Source organism: Clytia hemisphaerica, unplaced genomic scaffold, assembly GCF_902728285.1.
Source record: "Clytia hemisphaerica strain Z4C2 unplaced genomic scaffold, Clytia hemisphaerica genome assembly, whole genome shotgun sequence".
In the NCBI taxonomy this organism is placed as follows: domain Eukaryota; kingdom Metazoa; phylum Cnidaria; class Hydrozoa; order Leptothecata; family Clytiidae; genus Clytia; species Clytia hemisphaerica.
Window position 1 is genome coordinate 17,619 of NW_027104404.1, and position 27,814 is coordinate 45,432.

Consider the following 27,814-nt stretch of genomic DNA (forward strand, 5'->3'; position numbering starts at 1 on the left):
AGGCGGGATGAATTTGAAAACGAGTTTAGTTCGGGTAAACAGTGGCGAAGGTGTTTACAGTGTTCCAAACTCTACCGCCACTATCTTTTCCCGTAAACCGCCCTGACGCCCTGACTCTGCGCATACAGTATATATTTTCCCGCGTTTACTGACCTTCATGAAACTAACATGAAAATCTTGAATCTATAATCTACTAAAATTCTTAACTTTAAACGATTTTCAAACAAATGGTTCTTTTTAGATTTTTGTCGAATCTTTATTGTGTAAAAGAAACATAGCCTTTCGAGAATGAGTCTATTTCGCCGAATCTATTCAGCCATTTTGACGTACTTTAGAGAGTAGCAACCCCTGAAATTGTTAATAGCAACGGCAACAACGATTCTTCTCGGGTTCAAAGATTTTACTAAAACGAAGAGGTTTTTTCATTGCGTGACATTCTCGTTTTCAAACGATTCAACTTCGTTTTTTGTTTTTCAACTTCTTTAAATTCCATCACTAAAGACATGGGGACAGGTAGTTCCGAAAGTTTCACGTATCTAAAATTGACACCGATAATCTTCGAAATGTCGGTTGTGTATTTTCGCATCTCGCGCGCATGCTTCAGGTCGATTGATTGAATGAAATTTTCAAAATGGTGGATATTATGTTTCCATTGGTCAATTAATTGACGCCATTCTTGACGTAAGCTGGCTTGCTTTTGAAGAAGCATTTCTGAAACGGAAAAAATTTGAATATCGTATTGGGTTTTTCCAGAAAAAATTTGAATATGAAGGGTGGAGGATATAACATTTTTTTAGAAATTTACTCCCCGCACAGCAGGTCTGACCCCCGGACAAGTACCAGTTGACCCCCTGGACATTCAAAATTAACTCTCAAACAGGGAAAAATTACCCAAACAGAGCAAGTTTACCCCTCGGACAGGGCAAATTTTGTAGATTTTTCACTATCCCCCGGACACTATATACTCCACCCCTTCCATGCACGGACATTTTCTGGAAGAGTCCATTAGAGAATCCTAGCAATAGAAATATATGTATCTTTGATTTATGGGTTCATTTTAGAGGCCTTATTTTTGTATTCTAAAGTTGTTGTGCAAATAAAAAAATGGCAGCCGAAAGAATAATGAAAGAATAAATAGAATTAACATTAATTTTTTGGCAAAAAACCGTCAAAAATAATTACAAAAAGATGTAGCCCTTCTATTGATTAATGACGTAACACTCGATATAAGCCAATAAGAATGCTTTAATTAGTGCTCTGTTATACCTGAATCAGTATGTACTTTCATGTTCTCCTTATTTCGCATACGACTTCTACATAATGTGTATATACATCCAGCAATGAAAAAGACACCAAAACAAGCCCCTAACATCTTCATTACGAAGATGAACATTTTTGAGTTCGGGCTTATCATACTGATGACGTCATCTTCAAGTTTGGATGTACTCTTTTGATCCGAATCTTTGTCATTGGCTAGTGTTTGTAAATTCTAGAAATGTAAATTTCTGCAGTATGAAAAATTATTCCATAATAATTGATTCTTCGTAATTATTTAACTGAAACACCCAAACCAGCAAGGAAAAGCACCTAAGATTTCAAGACGAAGAAGTTAAAAATAATCCTCTAAGGAAGCGCATACGTGGTTTGAATTTTATGAAAACTCTAAAATTTATCAACCCATAGAGAACCAGTGACTTTTAGTGGTTCTTCTTCCATGGTCCCCCGGTGACAGGGCCAGGTAAAGGGTTTTCGTTCTAGAGAAAGATTGAAGATCTTCTTTGAGCCCTTTTGTGAGGAGATCCAAAATTAATGAGAAAAAAACAGTAAAAACAAACCCTATCCTTCATATCATTGACAGCTTTTTGCACAAACTCGATCTGATCGAGTGTCGTTTGCGAAATACAACTCTTCAATTTGATGTATTCTCCGTATGGCTTGATTCCGATTTTCTCATTTTTACCGATCGGGGAACGAATCTTGAGTCCGTTTCGGATAATCGGGACACTATAGTATTCAGCAATATACGCATCTATGATGCCGTAACGGAAGTCTCCTTTTTGTAGTTCGGAAACGAGTTCATCATGCGAATGATAGATGTGATCTAGAAAAATAGATCAATTAAATAAAACGAATTAAAACGCATAAAATCTTAACCCGGCGCTTAGATGCATTCTCTAGATTTCAGCTACAAAAATTGCACTGTACTAAAAGCTGATGGAAAATCTTTTCCTTCCTCATAACCTAAAGAAAACTGATTATCAATCATAGGAAAAAATTGGTAATTTCAAGCAGCTCACCCTTGATCAAAGATCCCATCATATTTCGTTCAGCCCATTTATACTCGTATGAACTTTGTACGGCTATCACCTACAGAAATAAAAACGGCATTATTAAGGTACTGAACAATAATAACTGAACTCAATAGGCAAAAGAGGAAAAATAAATACCCCTTAATGATAAAGGGCGGTCTCCACTTGCGCGCGACTGCGATCGCACCTTTTAGCTTCAATCCTTTTTGCTTGGAAAAAAGATCACGTCATAAAAATGTAGCGTACGCTTGAAACAGATCGCGCTAATGGAACGGTTTCATTTTTCTTTTGATTAATAGGCGTAGAAGCTTTGATCGAAAAAGTGCGATCATGATGCATGAAAAGGAATTACGTGATATTTATTTTCGCGAAAAGGGCTAAAATTCGCGAAAACCCGAAATTAGATCTCGCGAAAAATTAATTTCATCAAAGAAACAAACCTTTCCTTCAGGAACTTTGGTGATTTTAGATTTGATGACATACGAAGATAGATTTGAAGTCAGATTACCAACTACGTAACTTGTCAATATTATACCAAGTAATGTCCAAATAACAATGAACACACGACCAAGAAATGTATTGGGCACTTTGTCTCCATATCTAAAAGAGTAATTGGAAAGATTAAGGGTTTTAAGGTCTAAGTATGTGTTAAAGTTATTATGATATAGAAAGAAAGTGTGCTTCCTATGCTAACAGATCAGAACTTTGCAAAATTTCTCAAAAAAACGGCGCAGATGGGCAGGAATTTGTTATGTTGAGAGTGTAAGTGCTGTCATTTTAAATATGTCTTTCCTTTGACTCAAAATATCTTAACCTTTTATGCACTCTGTTTTTTTTTGTTGAAAAAGTTGAAATTTTTCTCTCTTTTTTTTGAAACTCAAAACAAAGTGTTATAAAAGCTTGTAGTCTTTGATTTAGAAGATGGTTTTGGTACCATTGAAAAGCTATATTTTAATACTCTTTCTAAAAGCGGTTTATGCCTCTTTAACTCAAGTGGTCAGGAGCTATGGCCTCAAGTCTGAGACTCCGTATTTTGGCTTGTTTTGGACGCATATACGCGTCCCTCGTGGTCTAACAACTTTATAGCAGACCATTCACGTTTTTGTGTAATGTACGCAATACGTAGGTTTTTGACTCAATTATTCAAATTTTAGAAAATTATTCTTTTCAACGACGAATTCCCTTTCCAAGGAGGTATATCTCTTTCATACCATACAATCAACTGTGAAATATCCGCAGAATTTTTGAAGAGACTTTAATTAGAAACATAATTATCTTCCTTTTCAACCTCTAAAAGTGAGAAAAGAAACTCGATGTCTGGTTACTTACCCAACTGTAGTACTTGTGATGAAAGCAAAATAAAATCCTTCAAATAAACCATGCAGTGAGTAAAGGGGAAATCTTTTGTCTTCACCGTCAGTTGGTTCCTGAAATAACGCAATGATCAATATACTTCAAGCGTAAAAACTTTCGCGAAGTCGAAAAATCTCGAAATTTACGGCATTTAATTTCACTTAGGTATATTTTAAGTTGAAAACTCAAGTTTTCGATACATAAGACCAGTGTTTTGATCATTCAAATGTACCCAAACCACACAATTGATTGACTTTTGTGTAATTCTCACACTAAACTTTATCTAATTTGTAGTAAAATTTCTTTCAGAATCTTTTTTTTGCGAGCATAAATAAACTTTCGCAAATTGCCTTTTCAAGAATCTTCAAAGACAATTACTTTCGCGAAAATAGGTAAAATACGTTTTTGCTCGCGCGAAAGTTTTTACGCCTTGTAAAGTAAATGATCCCTGTTCTGTTCTATAACAGTAACTAATTTTCGCTGAGCTCCCTGACAGGGATTGGACAATTGAATGGGTGGGGACATATTTTGAAAATTTCGAGAAAAGCAAAGTTGGAAAATTTCTATGTTTTTAACTGATGATGGTGGTCACCGAAAGGTCTATCTCTTCTGTATCTAAACTTGATGAAAATGAAAGTGGTCAGGGGGGTCAACCAATTGGAAAAGATTTCGAAGTTGTATCATGAAATGGGACAGCCCTGTAAGACTGCAAAACGTCATAAGTGCCCCCGATGAAGGTGCTCAATCTTAAGGAGAATTCATGATATGCACCATTGCAATGTCTTCCACGGACCCAACAGTTGATTGGTTGAAAGTGACGTGACTGATTTTGAGTCACTTACAACCAATCAGCTATTGGGTCCGTGATGTAATGTCAAAAGACATTGCAATGATGCATATCATGAATATAGTTTAAAATGTGTTTTACCAGAAAAAAAAAGATACATCCAAAAATAGCATTGATCAGTGCATATAACAGAATCAATGGTAGGGTATTGAAAATGCTGTCAATTAAATGTCTTTCTCTTTCTTCTTCCAGCTCTATGGTGGTCGGTGGAACCTCGATGAAGAGAGGTCCAGGACTTTGAATTAATTCAAAGAATTGATTCCCGCTACCACCTGTAATCAAGAAATGTATAAAAATAAGTAATAATTTATGCCAATAGTAAATGAAAATCCAAAGGTTTTTAATGTGAAATATTGAAAATGAAGAATTCTAAAACTGTGAAATAACTGAATTCATTTGTCTTCCGTTCAAAAGAATTTCTGGAGATTGAAAAAAATGAAATTTAGATTTGGAGTTAAAATACTGCTTTTTCAGGTAGAAGTTCCTTAGTACATTTGAGTAGTAGTTTATCCAATGTTATACCCCTGTGTCATAGACCCACTGGGAGCCTAGCCCCACTGGAAAGATTGACAAAAATTTCGTCCCCGGTGGGTAAATACCTTTCGAAATACCAATTCGAAATTCAATGTTTAAAAATTGCACTTCAAAACAATTGCCACTGAATTTTTTAACCTTGGAACAAAGGGATTTCTACCCCCATTGGGATTTCAATAGGAATTGTTACCCACACTGAGAAAAAAGTTCCAACGGGGCTGTGAGACAGGGGTGTAATGTTACTCTAATTTACCTTTCTCAAATCTTGGAAACAAGAAACTTGGAGATCCTTGAAGTTGAAGGCGTGTATCTATCGCAGACAAATTGGCTACTCGTACTTTTTTGTAGACTACCTTGATACTCTCGTTGAAACTAGTGCATGTAAGAGCACATTGGACAATACTTTGACTTGCCACACCGGTAATCAAACCATCCGGGTCTGTTTGGCTATTACCGGTTGTATAAACATACGGAGGTAACTCGTAATAGTTGATCTCAATAATTGGTCCAGGAATGCGACAGGTTGCTGTAAGATGAAAATACTGAAATTAATGAAATCAAAATGACTCAGCGAGATAAAGCTTTTGAAATAGGACTATCTAAACCATCAACAACTTTTCGATCGATACATTCAAAGAATGAAAGTTTTGAAAATGACTTTTACTGCAGTTTACAAACGTGGCAGACTTATAATATTCATGAAGCATTCAGGAGATACCGAAAGATAATCTAGGAAAACTGTGGTAAAAAGTTAAGAATATCATAAACTCCCGGGAGGGGGCAATCAAGGTAAATGAGCCTGGCCCTTAAGGGTATATTTTCCAAGCTTTCCAAAGTGCACTTTTAGGGTCTGACCATATTCTGCCTGAAAATGGTCATAAATTGTTCAAGAAATGCACCGTAAGGGTCGATTATTCGCTCCAATCTGCTCAAATTTTGCAAAATTTTCTCTGCACTCTAAGGGTCCGATTTCAAAAACCTATATGTAGGCCGCATGGTCGTTTTTGAATTGAGTGACCCCCCGGGCAGAAACTAAGCTACGTACCAACTCTAATGGCATCTGATTTACGACCTATACCATAACCAGTTTTGCCAGCAACTTGTACTTTGTACATACCATACACCTCCAAACCTTCTAAAACTATCCATCTCTGGTCGACCTTGGGAGAGAAAATTTCAACTTCCTCACGTATGACATCATTACCAGCCAATGAGATGAGACGGTAGTAGATGAAGTAACCTGCAGGGATGCCATTCCATTGGTCAATGGTTGACCACGTGACATTAATACTGCTTGGTGATTGGTAGTTGTCAGCTGTTACTATGGGTCCTGTAGCAGGAACTGGGAAAAAGTGAAGAACAGTAAACAGGCAACGATACCGCATTCTAAAGCTCTACGATTTTGCGGCGTCCCGATAAGAATGAACCTATTCTATTGGTTGTACACGACATTATTCTCAAACTTAACCGATGGAAAAATTTCATTCCGTTTCAGTACGAGTAAGGAATCGCAATTTGTGAACATTATTGAAGGTCATTTTATGATATAAAGTTAATTTTGAAACAAGACGAGATAAGACAAAGAAGCAAATATTTGAGGAGGAGGGACAGATAGGGAACTTAAAGATCAGTCTCCCAGTTTCAAATTTTCTTTAAAGGTGGTCTCGATGTAACACTCTAAACCTTTAGCGATCTACCGAAGAAGTTTGAGAATCGTTGAACAAGCAAGATGTCAACTTTACAATGATAGAAAAACCGACACTGCTTTGCTTACAATATTCGCCCGACTTGCAAGTGATAGCCTGTGTCCTGTTCCCTTCGCCTGCTTTCGTCCAGGCTGTGATCCAAACTAAATAAGATGTAAAAAATTCCAATCGAGTGATAAACAAATAATTTTTATCAGGGTCTTCTTGAACTTCGTAAGAGATGGGATTTGATTGGTTCCCTTTGATTTGGTAATAGATTCGGTAATGTGTCCGAGTGCCACGCGTATAGGCTAGTGAAGAATGAATCCAGTTTACATCGAAGGAGTACGGTCCATTAACTTGACATTTGACATCGAATGCTGAGTAAAGAGGTACTGAAACGATAAAATAGAACGTAAATAGATAAGAAGTTAAACAAATTTTAATTTGAAAATGCTAGACTTTATTTGTTCGAATTAACCGTGATTTGCCTTACCAGACGTAACGGCTATTTTCTGTGCAATAACGTCTATACCACTTTGCTACTTTTTCAAATTTTTAAAACCTAGTTTTTCGGGCTTTAAATATTCGATTTTTTATGATACTTTATAAACTTTCGAAACTAATGTATAGGGAAAATCAAATTTGCTTTAAAAAACTTGGAAGATATCTGTTTTCAAAATAATCAAAGTGAATAAAAAATTCCGGTTTTTGGCGAGGTACTCTATTTCACCATGAGCTTCTCTCTTTGACGGATAACGAAAATTAGCCAAAAAAGATTTGAAAATCGAAATTATAAAATGCAGCAGTTTACTAAGTTTTTTTAATTCTATCAGGCTTGTCAAAATTTGCTCGTATACATATCGCTTGAAAGGCTAACTGGCAGAAAGTTAGAGAATGTATTTCGAGGTTTTGTTTTAGTGATGGAAGGTTTTCACTTTTTGAATAGAATAGAAGAGTGTATGTTTATCATTGCGGGTTCTGTTTATGAATTAAAATTAGATCTTCGACTTGCAACCTGACTAATATCTTCTGATAAAATTAAAATAGCAGGCTTGAAAAGTCTGTTTACGTAGGTATTTCTATAGGATTAGCAAATATGGAACAACCAAAACTAGAATGTTTAGAAGAATATTAGTTAGTTGACTTAGAGACGATGTTGGCGGCTTTCTTTGTGAAAAAAAAACGAACCAAAAAAAAACTTCAAAGAAGATTACATAAAATTTTATTATCGTTATTCCAAATCAAGCAAAGAAAAGTTTATTTTGCAAAACTATAGATTTCATGCTAACATTCCTTGCTAGAAAACATTCTTCAAAGAAATTCGATTACTTTACTTAACATAAACCTTCTCACAGACCCGATAATTTTTTTTTTCATTCGGAGTAAGAATATAGGACTGAAACTCAGTGTGGATATTCAATGGCTGGGGATATGAATTCGTACCTTTCAATTTCAATTTCATCGAGTAAAGGAGTGTATCGAATAGTAGAGCGTCGTTTATGATAAGTGTTCCTTGTTAAATGTGACATTCAAAAGGCCCCCCAGTCACCTTTCACATCACGCAATCACGCAAAAAAAATTCATCACGTGTTAAATTTCCTTTCTATCACGATCACGTTGATCACGTTGGTTCCTCTGATCACGCAATCACGCACTTTAAAATCTTAAATCACGAAACGACAAACTTGAAAAAACGCCAATCATATGAAGTTAGATCGCCGCCAAAATTCGATCCTTCAAGTCGTCCCGTCGTACTAGAAGTCGTCCCGTCGCAATTTTTGGTAGTCGAATCATCCCAAGTTTCAAGTCGTCCCGTCGCACTAGAAGTTCGCAGATCGTAATTCTTTTAAGTCGAACCATACCAAGTTTCTAGTGGTTCTTATCAGAAGTTAACTCGTCGGAACTTGGTACATGTTCCAATCATGTACGTTTAACTGTTTTCATAAGTGTTCATGTCATCCATCAGGTATATTATGGAGATAAAAATATAAATATAAATTCACATCGCACACCACACGAACATAACATTATCTCCGCAATATTTTGATTTTTGATATACGAAACAATAAAGTTTTTTTTCGGAATAGCCTAGAGTCCAACTCTTTGGGATGAGTCGACTGCCGAAATTTGCGACGATTTAACTTCTGAGGCAACGACTCGACTTAAAATTTGGAATGTTTCGACTTCCAAAAGGTTCCGACTTGCAAACTTCTAATGCGACCTGCGGACTTCTAGTGCGACGGGACAACTTCTAGTACGACGGGACGACTTGAAGGATCGAATTTTGGCAGCGATCTAACTTCATACAATCACGCCATCACGAAAACCGGGCCTATTTCAATGCTATCGAATAGTGGAGCGTATCAAATAGTAGAACGTCGAATTAGAGAGCGTCAACTGTATCGCTTTTCATGCGAAAAGACTTTTTTGATATGAATATGGGGGTATAAAAGGAAATCACTTACCCCCGTCATCGGTTTTGACGATAACACCAGGTGTATGTACACCAACGAATTTTGTGTTCAACGAAACATTGACGTGGTATTCTGTGTTTCCATTCAGCCCATCCACAACCAGTTCATTCTCTGATGGCCCGTATCGGTTGTAGGTGTACACTTTTCTGTAAAAACAATATAACAAATATAATCTATTACCATTCTCCCGAACCGAGAAAATCTCAGAATCTCAGTGACTTACCGTAGATACGGTTCGGGTACGTTTTTCAGGCTTCTAAGCACTTTAAGGGCCGTTAAGAGAGAAAGAGCACTGTAGGGTTGTAAAAAGTAAGAGAAACGAAATAATTCACTTATTATTTTGGAAAGTCTGACTATTTTTGCCGTAGAATGGACTAAAATTATCAAGAAAATTCTTGGTTCTTTGACAAATTGCACAGAATTGTGTGAGTTCTGCACTGTCAGGGTCCAACTTTGAGACTCAAATTTTCGTCCACTCATACGATAGTACGACCCTAATATGGGGGGAGCTAATATCCCCTACGGGATATCCCCTACGGGATATGCACTATGATTGTATGAAAATATTCTCATATATAGTTACTTACATCCCATCAATCCATATATTATCAGTTAAGGAGCGATTCCAGGTACAACACGTCGTACTATTCAAGAAAGTCGTGTTAGGCAACGAAAAACCTCCATTCGTCGAGTTGATATTATTCGTTGTATTTTGATTCTGAAAAGAAAGTAAAAAATTGTAGTCGTTACTACAAACTACTCCAAGAAAAATTGCTTTTTTTTGAATGGTATCTGTTTTCTCAAATTTTGGGTCTCGTTGACCAAAGCTCAAGCTAGCCATGGATTTGAGCAGTGGGTTGAGTGAAATATAAGAAACCGCAAAACCATTTGAGATTTTTTGTCTATAGTTTCCTTCTAATGTTATCAGCGAAACCCCTAAATCTTTTAATCTTAAGTCTCTTCCAAAGTTAATATATGTCAATTTATGGGTTCTTAGACGGTTCTTCCGTTAACATTTTATGTTACGATTTTTCACAAAAACTTATAAGTTGAATACCTTGACTTGGGAAAAGAGTTCCACAAAACGATTTGGATCTACAAGTAAAATATCTCTAACCATCTGATTATCCTCTTAATGTAGTCCGTTTACCTGGTTTAGAGCACGTCGTTTGCGAGATTTCAATTCAGATACTTTGTGTCCGATGAGGAAGTCTTCCGGTTTATATACCGGACTAACGTAAACGGTATAACCCCGGAAAATACCCGGTAACGCCGGAGGAGCAGGGAATGAAATGATTAGGTTAGTTGTATTGAGGGAAGGTTCTATTTGTGTGACTTCAGGTACTACCTCCGGTGCTAGAAAAATAGAGATTCATGAAAATGTTAGTTCTGTAGTAAGTAATTGTATGATGACATTGGGGATTAGCAGTATTACCTAAGCTTCATTGTAACAAATATGTCTGCTGGCATCTTTATCTTACGCTTTGTTATGGCAAAAAATATTTCAGGGATGCTCGCAGTCTAAAGGCCGGTCTCCACTTGCGCGCGCTTCGATCGCACTTTTTCGATTAAAGCTTCCACGCTATTGGTCAAAAGAAAAATGAAGCAACTCCATTGGCGCGATCTGACGTAACGGTCAAAAAAAGTTGAAATGTGTTGTTCAACTTTTCTTTCGAGCCCGTGCTACATTTTTATGACGTAATCTTTTTTCCAAGCAAAATGGATTGAAGCCAAAAAGTGCGATTGCAGCGCACGCACATGGAGACCGGCCTTAATAACTAATGTGTAAGTATCTTCCAGGCTTGTTGGAATGTTAGTCTATAGCTTCTTGAGTATTTTACACAAGTGTCATCAGGCAAAGAATAATCCTACTCGAACATTACTCCATTACAGGCGACAAATTTGGAATGTCAGTACATAAATCCTTTTTCATACTTCCGAGAAGGAAAACTTATTTTCACTTTTTGTGTCCCTTTAATAAATTATAAATAAAAATCACAAAGAATACAATATCGAACCTGCTTCTTCTGTTCTGCAAAATAAACTTGATCTTGGACCCTTTTCTACTCGATTGTATCCTGCGATTTGTATTTTGTAAATGGTGAAATATTCCAATCCCGTAAACTCATGTGTGAAATTATTTGAACGCGCAAAACTAAAACTGAAAAAATAATAAAAAAATTGAAAAATAAAATGAACGAGCCAATCGAACGGACCAAATTGAATCAAACTTAATTGAAAAAATCAATCTAATTACCCTCGGAGTTTTTTAACATTCTTATTTATCTGAAGTTAAGTTACGTTGGTCAAAGCAGAGTTTTTATCATTGAGTTTAAAGCCCGCTCGGCGCTAAAAAGGCCGGGTCAGATATATTTTCTATTCCTATAGTTCCGTAATTGTTCCGGTTACTAAAAATATAGCGGGCACCCCCGCTTTGCTTGACGGCCTCAACCTCACAACTGTGTTCCGGTTGGGGTCTGCATTTTGTATGGCTAGAGTAGAATCTCTAACCAGAACGCGCCTAGAACGTGCCGCAATCATGACGACGGATTGTATCTAGCGGCAACTTTGTTTTTGGGACTGCATTTTTTTATATCTAGCGATAGACTTTATTTTCAATCTGGCGTTTGTGTAGAAACCACGCGCGGGCGTTCTGGATGGGAAAAAAGTGGCTTCATTTCCCATGCAGAAGTCTCGAGTCTAGCCCTTCGGGCTTGGAAGTCAATGGTTTTTATAACGGAAAGTGAACTTTACACATCACAATTTGTGAACAAATTGGACAGAATTCTTAATATTTTAATGATGAGCTCCGAGACGAAAATTTCAATATGAAAACTTGGAACTATTGACATTGAAAGTCGTAAACTTGAAAAATAGCCCTTGTCCTTTTGTTGAGCTGAGAGCGAACCATAAAACATGGTTCTTGAAACATTTGAACTTTCTTGGCGCAAAATTTTTCCAACATTGTCTCAAACATTTAATTTGTTGCACAATGTTTGGCTTTAGATGATTTTGACATAAACATTTTGGCTTAAAACCAGTAAAGTCCGTCCCAATATAATCTGGGTAATGTTTTTATACAATCACTTTATTTTCACAGTGGAAAGGAAAGGTTTTAACTGAAAATGGATGGATTTTAAAATGAAACTCGATTCACAATTTTAGTACCTTAATGATTTTGTTTTAACAGTTTTATTAGTTTCATTTTTGATGACCCATATAGTAAAGCCTTCGCTTGAACCACTCCAATCGACCGCGGATAGATCCTCCCATTCAACCATCAAGGACGTTGCACTCGTATTGTATGCATTGCTGATGGGGAAAGCTTTTGGTACTGAAAAAATAGAAATGCAAAAAGTTTAAGTTTTAGATTTTGAGGTATCGTAACAAACTCTACAATAGCTTTTGGTGATACATAGCGAAAATATGACATTTCTATCATAAAACTGAATCTGATCAGAGTGTTCCGTCATTTCCTAAAATCAAGTTTTCTTCCCCGTTTTGAATTTAAAGATTGAGAATTTTGATTCGTATACTGTAATGAGCGTCAAACCACTCAGTTCATATGACACGTTAATGACCTTTGCGCAGAGAGTGAAAAATAGTAGCTCAGTAAATGTTTTACTTATCCAGATTCCCTTTCGCCGTATTAGGTGAAACCTTCGTTCTTTTCCATTCAAGTTCGAATTAGCTAAAATTAACTGTAGTATAATTAACTCACGATTTCCTTCCGTACGAACAGACGTCCAATTAATCTGTGGATAGGAGAATCCGTCTCCAGGACCGGTGAAGGCCAAGATATCAATCCAGTAATCCGAAAAATAAACCAGATTCTCAAACATTATCACGTGATTCACCCCAGTCTCGTTGAATGTCTTTTCGTCAACGAGAGCTTTGTTTTGGTCATAGCAAAATATCTTGTAGCCGAGGATGATTCCCTGACGATCGAGGGTAGGGACATCACCCCATTTGATGGTTATATTGGCGATTCCCAAGTGATCGATTGTCAGATTATTGGCGACTGCTTGAACGTCCAAAGGTGGAGCTGTCGGAGCTGTTAGAAATAAACAGAGCCTATTTTAAAAGAGCAGATTTTGCCATTTGAAATTATCTCCTATTTAGAAAAAAAAATGTTCAAAATATTGATAGGGAAAATCCACTCTATCCAGTTGTTTTGAACTATCTGCCCTCTTAAATTCTCAACGAACAAGAATCAATCGGAAAAACCCTCTAAGTCATTACTTTTACGTTGATAGCCCAGTAATCTATAGTCTAGCAAGCTAGACGACTAATTTATACATAGTAGAAATAAAGCAAAAAGTAATGAATGGAACAATTTTATACAAACTAAATCCCGTATTATTATTATTAGTATTGGTATTATTAGTACTACACGCATTATAAACGACTCCAGTTTAAGTAATCTAGAACTTTTAGGCTTCCATTATTTTTACAGGGTCCACGGCTATGAACTGAGCGGAACATGGGAAGGAGAGGGGCTTCGAGCCGCGAAACCCTGGTTTAAGGTGCTGGCGAACAAGTGCCAAGTCAACCCTCTTCTACTTACTTGACTGATCGGTCATGGAAGAGCTTTCCAGGGAGGCTGGGCCCGAGTGATCTTCATTGGTTACTTGGACAGTGAAATGGTAGACAGTATATGAAAGTAAGTTACAAATTGTTTCATTGTTTGTGATGTTCACGTCCCTTGTTCCAATCTACCAAAGAAAAGAATCATAAATGCAGTAAAGTTTCTTTAGGTTACACCTCTATAACTCGAAACTCAAATATGTTTTTGGTCCCTTCCGTTAACAATGCCTTATGAAACATACTCCATATCTTGAATTTTCCTTAACTCAAAGAAATTTGTATTCCCCGTGCGTGTTCGAGTTATGGAGACTCCACTTTATTCTCGGGTTGTATAAGTTAAAGATAATAATTTCTTCTATGATACAACAAACCAACAAAGCAGACTTAACAAAAGTAAAGACAGCAGACCTGCTGATTTAGCGGCCGAGTACCTGAATTAACGGCCGAAAACTTAAATCAACGGCCGAAGACCTGATTTAGCAAGTCACCGGCCGAATACCTGATAGATAAGTTAGGGTCAGTTAAATTAGCTTGAACCACTCGGCAATGCATCAGTTGCGATGGTCCAGTGGTTAGTGCAGTAGTGTCAAAGACGAAAGATGGGTAGTTCGAGACGAGTTATTGGCATTAATTTTCATTCTTTTTAGTTTAAAATCTTTTAACTTAATTGGTTTTCAATACTATTTCCCATTGAAACCTCATACAAAAAATCTTGATTGAATTTATAAAAAATATTTATAACAAATTTCCACAATTCATTTTCTCCAGGTCTCCGGTCGTTAAAAAAGGTATTCGACCGCTAAATCAAGTCTTCGGTTTTAATTCAAGTCTTCGGTTTTTAATTCAGGTCTTCGGCCGCTAAATCAGGTCTTCGGCCGTATATTCAGGTCTAGGAAGCAGTTTTTTTTTAAGTGGTTGAGGATTCAAGCAAAGTTATGCGATATGTCAATTTAGTCTATTAGCGTAAAGTAGATGAATCTACAATCATGGACAAAATATTGGAGACAAAGGGGGTTCCCCTCTGAAATTTTAAACACCACAAATGATTTTTAAGCGTGGTAACTACAGTTAGAAAGTAGAGTTTTAACTCTGAGTTTAACACGAGACTTAAGACTTAGGACCTTAGGATCTCAGGATTTAAAAGCTCAAATTTGCTCCAATAAGGCTTGAAATATAGCCTAGAAGCCACCGAACCCATCCAAAATCGAAACATTCAATGAAAGAAAGTGAAAGTTCTAAAATAGCAATTCTCACCCGAACTTAAAATTCTGAAAAAACGTTAACATACACTAAAATTTCAATACATTTCGACCATGATTGTAGAACTTTATACTTAGGTCTCTTCCATGGAGTAACTAGATCTAGACAAATAGTTCGAGATTAGTTAGAATTACCAATGTTCCATTGCGCAAAGTGGTGATCTTATAACCAATCAAATAGCCTTTCAAGTCATTCTCGTTGATGGATGTCCATTGCAATTTAACACACTGATGATCGACCATGGTTGAAGTCAATGTAGGTGCAGCAACAGGCACTAAAAGAAACGCATAAAGTGATGATAAATTTGGATGTCAAGAAGAAGAATAGAATTTTTTCTTAAATCAAGTACAACCTGTACTTTAAAGAAATTCGAAAACATTTATATGATATAAAAATTATATATTGGGCATATATCACTTCAACGTCTTCTGATATTATGCACTACGGACTCAACAGCTGATTGGTTGAAAGTAAAGTATTGATTGATTTAACGTTAACACTTACAACCAATCAGTTGTTGGGTTTATGTCATGTCGGAAGACATCATCACATCAAGTTCATAGGAACATTTTCTTACCGTCATTTCTGGTGTGAAATATGAGTTCGGTAGAATCGCCATAAACTGTTCGTTCAAGAACTTTCGCTTGCAGCTCAACCTTGTAATGAGTGAAAATGCTCAATCCTTGAAAGAGAAAAGAAACGACAGTTAGTACAACAAAAGCAGACATTAACAAAGTTAAGTATCCGATAGATAAATCACGCCGACGGACGACAGACGACGAGGCCCTGTAGAATAGTCGTCGTTGACCTTAGTTGTTGCACAGGCGACTGAGGTTAGATTCCCACTCGCAGCGGATCACTTGACAAATAAACAAACCTTCGCTTGGGTCAACCGATGCCACGTGATGGGAATGGGGTAGTCAGTCCAAGGTGCTGACGGGGTGCTAATTGAAAGCGTCTATAGTTGTGAAAGTAGCCGTCAGAGCCTCCTGCGACTCAACCAAATAGAAATAAATGAATCTTCTCTATCCTTTGTACACGCTATGAACATTTTTTCTACAGACTAACCCGAAAGCTATACGAGTCTGACTTACGACGCAAAGAAATCAACTTTGCTTCTTTCTAGAATCAATATCCGCTTGATTTTTCGTTCTAGAAGCAAAGTGGATATACTACGCAGCTTAAGTTGTCCTTGCTTTTTACTTAACCTGAAAATTAAGGTGTTTAGCAGATAAACGTGACACTGTGTTTGAGTAATTTCAAATCACGTTATCACGAGTTAAATTTCATTTATATCACGATCACGTTGATCACGCTGGCTCCTCCGATCACGCAATCACGCACTTTAAAATCTTAAATCACGAAATCACGAAATCAAGAATTTAAAAAAACGCTAATCACGCCATCACGGAAACCAGTGGGGCGGCCTCCTTGGACTAAAGTTAGAAACTTCTATTTTTAGCAATAAAAAACTTCAGACGGTAATCGACATTACAAGACGGACTAACCGTCACAAAAGTTTGTTATATTATCGTGAAAGTAGGTCAATGCAAAACTTTAGAGCTACTGTCGACCAATCAGTTGAGTCATATTTTACTCTCCCCAATCCCTTCGCTTACCAGTGATCTTGATAAAAGTATTTTGTAATTCATGACGTTGAATTTCTGTCCACGCTGGTTGGTCGGTGTACACAATGACTCGATATCCCCAAAATTTATCCGGGCGTCTCAACAAACGAGATTTATCAAATACATCCCACGATAAAGTGGCTTCGTTTTCACCACGGTCAATGGTTTTCAGGTTCACTGGCCCAACAACTAAAATGAGAGAATAATAAGATGAAAAAAAATCGAAGAATTCTATAACTAACTAACACGTCTTATTTTTCATACGCACTCTGGATCTCTGGATTTGACCAATTGAGAGGGGCTAAAACATATTTTTAATTAGGTACAAGATACAACTTTGATCCCTTGAGTAGTTCTTTCACTAGAGCATTAAACTCCTACACCCCTACCCTCCCCCCTCCCCCCCCCCTCCCCCGCCTGTAAAAACTTCATGTCAAATCCTTCTGTTTAGAGAAAAAAAACCAATTTTAAACCTGGTTAAGACAGTAGGTCTGGAGAAGGAGATGTATGGTTGTCGCGAATACCGAAATACACCTTTTCGGCCGTAGCCACCAATCGCCGCGCGGGCATTTTTTTGTTCATTTTACCACGCTAAAATCGTCCCCGTCTTTTTTTCACACCTATAGACAATAGAAGGTGTAAAAAAGGATTGGATCGAGTTTAGGGGGATAATTAGATAATAAAGTGGCACACGTCTGACCACACAACTACGGTTGAAAAGGTGTATATAAACACATTTTTCTTGGATAACCGTCAACAATGACAGTACATAACACGTTTGACACCAAATTACAGTCGTCATCTTTTTCTTCAAAAGGCAAAAAAAAAACAACCAAAGAGGTCTAGTACCGTCACATCGTCAAACCCGAAGCCCCCCTTCTTCTGAGACCCTCCTTTGAAACAGAATAAATGTTAAAACTGACTACAATTAAGCTCAAAATAGTAGTTCAAAAACAAAGAAATGAAAAAATATAAAGGCAATGATAAGTTGTTTCACATACAAGGACATTCTTTGTAAATTTGTTCTTGGTAGCTTTGTCCGGGACACAGTTCGGCATAAAATTTATTATTATTCGGGATGAGACATGAATATGTGAAATATTTTTGTCCAAAACTGCATTTGCGTGAATCTTGCCATGTTTCGGTGATTTTTAACGGGTTTATTACTGGCTGCTCAATTGGACCTGGAAAATTGAAGAGTAAAATATCAAAATTTTCACTAAGAGGTCTTTTTTCAACTTTAACCATACAGATTCTGAAGAAATAAAGTCTGAAAAATAAAGCTGGTGACCAGAAAGTAATATACACAGTTGTGTTATTGTGCTCACAAGATTAAGAATTGAACACAAATCGTGATGCTAAGCGATAGTAGTGAGCGACGTTTTTTGACATAATTTTTCTTTTTTCATTTTATGCAGAATTTGGAAAATATTATATGGTACAAAGGTGTTTCATGTTTTGTTGAGGTACGTAATTTCCGCCATTTTGGAAGTAAACGTTCGAATCTGTAAAGGTGATCCCTGATGCGAATCGAACGTTGGCTTTCATGATGGCTAAAATTACGTAACCTAACAAAAGACGAAAAACCTTTATATCCTATAAATTCATGATATTCATGACGTAATGTTTTCTACGGAAATACCCCGGTTTAAGCCAGTAGTGGCAAATTTATACTGGACAAAAGTTGTATAAAATTTGCCACTACTGGCAAAAATCGGGGTCTTTCCTTAGAAAACATTACGTCATGAATATCACGAATAAAGTATATTACAAAAAATACATACCGAGAACCCAGTGAACAGTCGAGTCATGATTCGTGGCAGCTCCTGCAGCGTTTCTTGTTACATACCCAGTTTTACTATTGTCACCAAGTCCCATTCCGACTTGATACTCTCCACCATCTCGTTTCCCCGAAACAAACCCGAAACGGATTCTGTTCTCGATGTTAAAACCGTATTTAACATTTTCTTTGAAATCAGGTGGTAACCAAGCTTGCTCTAAAAACGATTTCTTTTATTATGTTAAAGGTTTTTTTTACATAAGTGTTACCGTTTCATAACAGACACATATTTCATATCAGGACAGTGTCTGCCTTATTGTTATATCATGCTGATATAAGCAAAAAAAAATTTTCTCTGATGAGGAGACTCGACTTTTTTCGTGATTTCCATGTTGGAAGTTGGTTATAATGTTATGGTCATAGGAATTGTTTTTCAACTTTTTTAGGTTTTGACCCAACCTTGATAGTAAGCAGAATTATAACAAGATGGATAATAAAGAGTTTACCTAATAACTGTAGGTGAGGCCTTTATGTTTTTTTTCAGGCTTCCCAAAGTCCCGGGGGGGGGTACTAGGGCAAGATGGGTTACGGGGATGCTCCGCTGGTCAGGGTACCTTTTTTGACCTCCACGAGTCCCAGGTAGGGTCGCAAAAACACCAAAATAGAAAAATCAGTCCCTCGTAGGGTGCCTATTTTTGGAAAATTTGAGGAAAAAGTAGAAAATTTGAGAAAATTTTGGAATTTCAGGCCCATTCAGGGTCACTTTTTTCGCAAATTTCGAGTCCCACGTAGGGTCCATTTTTCGAACCTCAGCGGAGCACCCCCGTCGGTCGACAAGGGTAGTACCCCCCCCCGGCCCAAAGTGCACTGTAACCCAGCTGGCACATAACGTTGTTTCAACGTTCATCTAACGTTATATGGACGTTGTGTACGTTAGATAACCGTTGAAAAAACGTTGTGTGACAGCTGGAAAGGGTCGGTAAGAGACGGTGCAATGTAAATACACCATAAAGATTCTTTGCTCAAAGTTGCTCAGATTAAGCTATATTCTCTCTGCATAGTACGGGTCCTATTTTTCTTCGACTAGATCTCATCAAGACTGATGCACACATTATTTTCTTGATAGCCTATACCAAGCTGGCACACGACGTTATTTTAACGTTCATACAACGTTATTTAGATGTGAACTTAAGATGAACGTTGAAACAACGTTGTGCCAGCTGGGTAGAGATTTGATACATACTATTAACCATTCGTCCAAAACTGGCATTGTTGGAACTTGTTTCCTGGTCGAACGTACATCCGCCATGGACAGCACTCTTCAAAGATACACTCTGGTTACAACCAGTTTTAACCCAATGGAAATAATTGCCACGCTTTGTACCAATACAAAATTGATTGAACTTTCGATTCTTAGCTTTTTCACTGACCTTGGTTAAGCCGGTTAAACCAGAATTAATGCGTGGACTTCTATATTCTTCTAATTGCCACATCGAAGAGTTGTAGCCCCAATCCTATGGATAATAATGGATTGAAATACCGTGAAGTTATTTACTAAATGAGAAATTATGCCCATTATGCTTTGGCAAAAAGTGTTATGAAATCCTGGTCAGTCAGTTTGTTAAATGGGCCATTCCATTTTATATCTATACAGGGGGTGGACGAATTTCCATTTCAACATTTTTCCATTCTCCAGGGGGTATCCACATATATTTCTAAGGATCTTTATTTGTCTTAAAAAGGCTTGTCCACCCTCTGTATGGAAATGTAATGGGACAGCCTAATGTGGTTAGCAAAAATGCGTAGCGTTTTATTGTTAGTAAAGGAGCTACAAGAATGTATCTAAAAAATCATTCGTAATTGAATTAGCCTAAATTTTAAAAATATCTTTCACCAGCATGGAACTTGACGAGTGAACTACGAATGCTATTTTCAGAGAATTTTTCTAACTGTAAATTGGCAAAATTATCCTCCAGTAAAGTTTCAAAGGATTTCAAAACGCAATTATTGCTCCAGGTATGCATTACATGTAAAATTTAGGTTCTTAACCTGAGAATACAATAAGAATATTTAAGGATGATTTTCAGAAAGACAAGAATTTCAAGTGTGTCGATCATGAAACTTTAAATGCAGTTAAAGACGTTCTTTAATATGAATAGAATTTCAGACTGTGACCGACACAAATGGTTTTCAGTCAGTCAAGCACCTTTTTTTAGCCAGTCAAGCACCCGATGACCGAGGCTTATTTGCAGCCCTGTCAGATGCTCATATTCGGACTTAATTTCTTTTTATACCAGTCTGATTACATTAATTACCTCTGGTTGGTTATTGCCATTGGCTGTCAGAAGTTGGTAGTATGGCTTACGCTCACAATCTGTAATAAATCAATCGATTCATGTGATCAAAATATCATGACATAGAACTTAAGATGAAATCTTTCCTAATATAATATTCAGCGGTAACAAAACAAAATTTAATTGATCCTCCTGAATATTTTTTTCAACGTAAAGTTCAGACACAGAAGCGTTTTCATTTTATTTGAATAAAATTTAAAACATATATTTTAGACGTTTCGGTGTCATCCGATCACCATCATCAGTAAAAATTGAAAATTTTCCAATTTTTTTTTTCTATTTTTATCCAAAAATAATTAATTTTTAAGCTTTTTACTTCAATGGATCTCCCTTTCTTCTCGTTGAGAAGATATTCATAAGTGTGGTATCATACATTTTCATATGATAGGACTAAAATCAGAGAGGGAAAAACTTTCACAGGACTTAAAATGTTTTTGAAAAAGAAAGCCCATCGAAAACTATATATCTGCATATACAAGTTTTTCTTATAAGAACATTCATTTTCAAAACCTTCAGGTGTTTTTAACTTTTTGAGTTTTAAGCCTAAAATTGTTCTTAGCTTGTTCTTATTTTCACCATTTTGTGTAAATTCTAAACAAAATGAGGCGTTAAAGAGTCTGCAGAGCCTTGAAATGTTTTTAACTTGTTCTTGTTACACGCTTTTTCTTTTACATTTTTTTTATAAGCATACAAAAATTTGAAAACAAGCTTGACAAGGCTCAAATGCTTACAAGGATGCTTATATCACAAGCAAAGTTTTAGGAAAATTCTAAAAATCCGAAAATATTCCAGCAAAAAACAGCAAACACCTGGAAAGATTTTCGTAGGCTTAGATAATGCTTAAATTTTTGCCATATATCTGAGCCTAGATATGCTTATAAAGTGCAATGCTTATAAAAAATAAATGTATAAGAATACTTATATACTTATATACTTTATACGAATATTTATGACGAAATTAGGCAAAAAGAATATGCTAAGAATATGCTAAGAGTACCTGCATCATGGAATTTGACAACTGAATCTAAGAATGTCAATTTTTAGAGTATTTTACCTGTAAATTGTCAATTATTCCCAAGCAATACTAAAATGCTAAATTTTAGCTAGATGTATTGCATGTTAGATTTGGGCTGGGTTTGGATTAAAGCCTAAGAATATCGTAAAACAAAAAACACCATTCTTATAAAAAAAGCGCGTATTTTTGCCAACAAAATCTTATATAGCTTTAATTGCTTCTTGTAATTATCACGAAGACAGAAATTAGATTCCAAGAAAATTAATATATAATTACCTCCATTTTTTCCGGTGAAAATAATCCTGTTGTATATTGCGTTGATACGTATGAAATAAACACAGTCAGCGTGAAGTAACAATTTCATTCCATTTTCTCTGATCGGTGTTTCGATATTTGCCTGATGAGATCCTCCAAAGAGCTGTTTTTGAAAGAATATAATGAATTTGTTGGTACCAGGACATTGCGATTCGTCCCATAAAATGTAGACAGTCATTAGGTTGACGTCATTTTCATATGTAGCAATATGGATCCGGGTATGTTTACAAGCCAGGGCTAAATAAATAGGGCTGGGAAATATTATTTGGTATATAATGAGCTATTTCATGTCCGTAATTCTATATGTTAAGGAGGCCCTACCCTAAATAAACAACACGAAAATCCAGTGCGTTTATTTTTAAGAAATAAAATATTTCTAGAAATAAAATATTTCTAATTTGTAATTTAAGAAATATTTTATTTCTTAAAATACGAAAATGAGAAATATCCTTATAACTTATCAATAGATGATCCAAATGACATAACACTCCACTGATGTAAGGCACAGGTATTGACAGTTTAGAACACAAAAAATTGACTTCATATGCTGACGTCAGCAAATTCTGCTAGAACATTACTTAAATTACGAAAATGAGAAATATAATGAACCCAAATGGTATCTGCACGAAATTTTGCTCACAAACTTGTATTGGTAGGAGGAGGGCTTCTGAAAAATTTCATCTCGTTTTGCTGACGTTAGCACTTTTTATAAGAATATTTCTTAAATTCGTAATTTGAGAAATAAAATATTTCTCAAAATACTAATTTAAGAAATATGCTCGTAACTTTTGATTGGAAGATGACAGCAAATTCAAATTTTGCAGTCTTGTACTACATCATACTCCGGAGTCTCGGTCCAAATTTGAAATCAATCCGATGACGTCATCGATTTATATGGCAAAATCATCATTTTCGACTTATGCAGCCAAACGTGTAAGCTTGGCCAAAAGCTAGAACGGCCATAAATTCTGAACTAGGAATAGCCAGTCGCCTAAATTTTGCTCACAAACTTGTATTGGTAGGAGGAGGGCTTCTGAAAAATTTCATCTCGTTTTGCTGACGTTAGCACTTTTTATAAGAATATTTCTTAAATTCGTAATTTGAGAAATAAAATATTACTCAAAATACTAATTTAAGAAATATGCTCGTAACTTTTGATTGGAAGATGACAGCAAATTCAAATTTTGCAGTCTTGTACTACATCATACTCCGGAGTCTTGGTCCAAATTTGAAATCAATCCGATGACGTCATCGATTTATATGGCAAAATCATCATTTTCGACTTATGCAGCCAAACGTGTAAGCTTGGCCAAAAGCTAGAACGGCCATAAATTCTGAACTAGGAATAGCCAGTCGCCAAAATTTTGCTCACAAACTTGTATTAGTAGGAGGAGGGCTTCTGAAAAATTTCATCTCGTTTTGCTGACGTTAGCACTTTTTATAAAAATATTTCTTAAATTCGTAATTTGAGAAATTAAATATTTCTCAAAATACTAATTTAAGAAATATGCTCGTAACTTTTGATTGGAAGATGACAGCAAATTCAAATTTTGCAGTCTTGTACTACATCATACTCCGGAGTCTCGGTCCAAATTTGAAATCAATGCGATGACGTCATCGATTTATATTGCAAAATCATCATTTTCGACTTATGCAGCCAAACGTGTAAGCTTGGCCAAAAGCTAGAACGGCCATAAATTCTGAACTAGGAATAGCCAGTCGCCAAAATTTTGCTCACAAACTTGTATTAGTAGGAGGAGGGCTTCTGAAAAATTTCATCTCGTTTTGCTGACGTTAGCACTTTTTATAAGAATATTTCTTAAATTCGTAATTTGAGAAATAAAATATTTCTCAAAATACTAATTGCCACCGCAGGAAGCCTAAAGCTTCCGAGGATGGCATTCATAGCTTCACTCGTGAGGGAAAGTTGGGAAAACATCTCATAATTTTGCGCGCGCGTTTCAGTATTTTAGTTCCGCTTAGCGGAACATTATCAATTAACGGTTATTTGATTTCCCGGAATGAAGAGCGATAAGCCGTGTTTTACAGGATAGCTCTTTTTTAGCTTGCGCGGCGGACGTTTGTTTCTTCCTATCGTGTCGGAGCTTTCAAACAATGTCAATTGAATTATCTGGTATTTCTTCTATTGACTATGTTTCAAACGATCAGCCGATGGCTCTGGCTTTAGGTATAAGGTAATGTCAGCGATAAAAAAGGAAAGTTGGTGGACCTGATGTGATGGTGGCAGACATCTTGAATTTCTCCCTGTTTCTTTAAATCTGTTTTTATTCCAGTTATTAGCACAGTCCAGTAGTCCAATCGCACTACTTTTCTATAAACCCAACAATCCAGTGTGAGTTTGCTGAAAGGAAAACTAAACAATTTGAATCCTTTTTAGACATTGAGATTGATTTATATTTTCCAGCGAAACAGAACACAGACTGACAGAACAACAGTCTGACAGTTATTTATATAGTTTTTTCCATCATCGTTCTAACACTATTGATACAGAACAGCACACAGCTGACAATTAAAAGAATTTTTGAAAACTGAACTAAAGTATAAAACAAGGCGCCCTATAAAAGGGAAATTCCATAAAGGAAAGTTTGCATTTTGCAAAAATCTATATATACAGTAGTTGACACTCTCTAATTCAAATTTCAAGGGATTCTCATCGAATACCACAGCATATTGAATATTGAGAAAGTCTCCCAAATCCCTAAAGTAAATATTGAATTATAGAGTAACACGGGAAGAAGAAGGCGAAGCGAAGGTTGATTATTGCGATTGGTTTTTGAACGTCGAATCAGTACAATAACCGAAGATCTTGCTGAAAATTTATATAAGTTTTTTGGAAGAAATCTTTGATATTTGCAATATTTGAGGAGTCAAATTTTTGAGTTTCTAATTTGAACGCAACAAAAATCGAACATTTGAATTTCAAAATATCTGGCATTTTTTTTGTTACTAGAAATCAAATAAGAGAGTGGTTTTTCAAAAACCTTTAAAGTGACTTCAAATTTTTATCCAAAACGGGCTTATCAAATAGTAGAACGTCAAATTAGACAGTGTCAACTGTAATTACATTTTTTGCTTTTTGCTCCTAAAATAATTTGAAGATTTTTCACAGTATGGCAGAGGAAGACTTTGCGATTAATCTAGACACTGCATTGAATGTTGCACATTTCCGAAATTCAAGCAGGACAACTGGCAGTCGTACCTATTCTTGCGCTGTTGATTGCTTTCTTGAAATATGTTACCGCTTGCTTCTTCCAGAAATGAAAGCTAAAGTATCATATGAAAAATCAAGTGATTTTTTTAAGCTGCTTCAATTAAGTGGATCAATGGAAATTTCACTTGAAGATTACGATATGAAAAGTAATGCTTTTCGACTGCTGGATGAAATTAGGGAACCGGTATGGTCTAAGATTATTGAAAAATTGTGGTACCTTTGTGAGAAGAAATAGCGACGCAGAGTTTCAAGAGATTTTTGGAAGTAATATTTTCAAAGAATTATCAGAAGAAGAGAGAGACATGTTTTTGAAACAAGTTTTGTAATTCAGGGTACTTGTAATAGTTGTGGTAGTGAGAAGGAACAAAGAGAAACGGGTAGCATTGTCAGTCTTCTTTCGCATTTTTTATATCCAGAGATTTTAGTTGATGCAAGTTTGTGGCCAAACTGTGTATCAAATTCTCTTAATCCAAGCTCAGAAATTAATTGTGATTCTTGCTCTGTCAACATACCAGCACAGATTCAAGTTGTCAATTTGCCTATTTTTCTTCTTATAGAACTCTGTACAACAGTATGTATAAAACAATTGTAGATTTTTTGAGGAGATTATAGTAAAAGAAAATAGCTACACATTACATGCCATTGTAAGGAATTGTGGTGCCCATTTTGCATGTGGTATATTTATTGAGAATAAATGGATTTACATTGATGATTTAAATCCTGAAAAAATTTGTTTTCAAAACATTAATGAAATGTTTTCTGAAACACAAGGAGGTTGGTTTTTTGCCTTTTATAGAAAATCTGATTCTGAAAAAATTGACTTTGTTATAGATACTACTAACCCTCTTAACACAGAATTGTCTATCAATAATGAAGAAAATGAGATCAAAAAAACATATCCTAATCGAAAGAGAAATCCAATAAACTATGAAGGTCTTTGCAGTACAAGCAACAAAAAAAGTAAATTTGATGATTTATTTGAGAAAATCAACCAAAAGGTTAAAATTTTGAAACGAAAGGAAGAAAATAAAAAATTTTACGACTCGCATTCTGTGAAAATAAAAGCAAATTATGACCATGAAAAGCGAATAGCTCATTACAACCCTGAAAAGCGAAAGCTAGTGTATGATTCTAATAAGCGAAAAGAACGATACAATCCAAAAGAGCGAAAAGAAAGATACAATCCAAAACAACGAAAAGAAATGTACAATTTAAACAAGCAAAAATTAAATTCACAGTCTGAAGAAAAGAAAGTCAACTACAATATATGTAGTGAAAATATGAAAAAATTTCAGCAGTCAATGAAGTTTATTATGGTTCAATGTCAAACATGTTTTGAAACTTGGCCTATCAAAAGCACGTTAAAGTCAGTTTGTAATTTTAATTGTACTCGCTGCAAGAGAGATAAAGGGACTCCAAAAAAATTCAGTGCTGATAATAATATGAAACCAAGTCCTGTCCCAGAATCACTCAAAGGTCTAACACAAATTGAAGAAATGCTTATAGCTAGAGCCTTTCCTGTAATGCAAGTATACACCCGCCCAAGGGGAGGTCAGAGAGCTTATAAAGGTCATGTTTTGAATCTGCCTCACAATGTACAAAAAATTGCAGATGTACTTCCAAGAGAGCCCTCTGAAATTCCTATAGTGATTTTTAAAATGAATGGGAAAAATAATACCTCAAAGGAACTTGTTGTTCGACGTGAGAAAATTCTACAGGCATTATTGTGGTTAACTGGTAAAAATGGACAAGGTGAACCTAACAACTTTTTGTTGCCACCGCAGGAAGCCTAAAGCTTCCGAGGATGGCATTCATAGCTTCGCGCATAAGGAAGTTGGGCAAACATCTCATAATTTTGCGCGCGTTTTTCAGTATTTTAGTTCCGGTTAAATGGTGTACCGGTAACATTCTTAGCTTGACTGTATTTCTATTGTTTTATCATCATTAAAAACACTTTTCCGGATTTGTTTTGATCTGATTACCCATTTTCAAAGCTCTATATGTCTTTTTTTATTACCTCAGGGAGTTGAATTAAGAGAAATTCCTTTTTTGATGGAAAATTCCCTATTTAAACCACAAGTAGTTGTTAACCGCTCTGAGCAACGCAAATTAGAAATTTTTATCCTTTCAAAAACTTGTCGTTTGACTATTACAGTAAAATGGCAGTTTAGTACAGTAGCGTTTAGTATGATTTAACAAACCATTATATACCATTATTTTGGTAATAAATGACAGAAAAACAGGTAAATAACTTTATCTTATCTCTATAAGAAGATATCTATGAGATGGACACAAGTTGCTAATATTTGTAGACTAAATTTTGCTTCAGATGAGATGCCATTCTAACAGAAGTAACGGCTATCAGTAACATTTCTTTCCAAATTCAACAACTTATTTGATCGTTCTTCTGCGGTGGCACTTTAATGAAAATTATGGCT

At 35.9% G+C, this 27,814-nt stretch overlaps 1 protein-coding gene across 1 annotated transcript; it reads right to left on the reverse strand.

Moving 5' to 3' along the window:
- Positions 1 to 222: 222 nt before the first annotated feature.
- LOC136819976 (uncharacterized) lies at positions 223 to 22,377 on the reverse strand. Its single transcript, XM_067076209.1, has 25 exons — positions 22,106 to 22,377; positions 20,776 to 20,834; positions 19,704 to 19,974; positions 18,465 to 18,677; positions 17,682 to 17,864; positions 16,672 to 16,869; positions 15,630 to 15,734; positions 15,187 to 15,326; positions 13,773 to 13,920; positions 12,927 to 13,259; positions 12,374 to 12,539; positions 11,224 to 11,366; positions 10,356 to 10,561; positions 9,793 to 9,923; positions 9,197 to 9,351; positions 6,818 to 7,123; positions 6,089 to 6,385; positions 5,297 to 5,569; positions 4,591 to 4,781; positions 3,639 to 3,736; positions 2,750 to 2,909; positions 2,298 to 2,367; positions 1,836 to 2,101; positions 1,267 to 1,489; positions 223 to 711 (listed from the first exon to the last, which is right to left on the reverse strand). The coding sequence occupies exons 1-25, from the start codon at positions 22,320 to 22,322 to the stop codon at positions 404 to 406; spliced, it is 4,860 nt and encodes a 1,619-aa protein (XP_066932310.1). The 5' UTR covers positions 22,323 to 22,377; the 3' UTR covers positions 223 to 403.
- Between the last annotated feature and the right edge of the window lie 5,437 nt (positions 22,378 to 27,814).

Coding starts and splice junctions, on each gene's coding strand:
- LOC136819976 (XM_067076209.1), bottom strand. CDS start 22,322: ATGACTGTCTACATTTTATGGGACGAATCGCAATGTCCTGGTACCAAC. Junction 4,782..5,296: donor GTTTCCAAGATTTGAGAAAG/GTAAATTAGAGT, acceptor TCTTGATTACAG/GTGGTAGCGGGAATCAATTC. Junction 3,737..4,590: donor GATGTATCTTTTTTTTTCTG/GTAAAACACATT, acceptor GCGTTATTTCAG/GAACCAACTGACGGTGAAGA.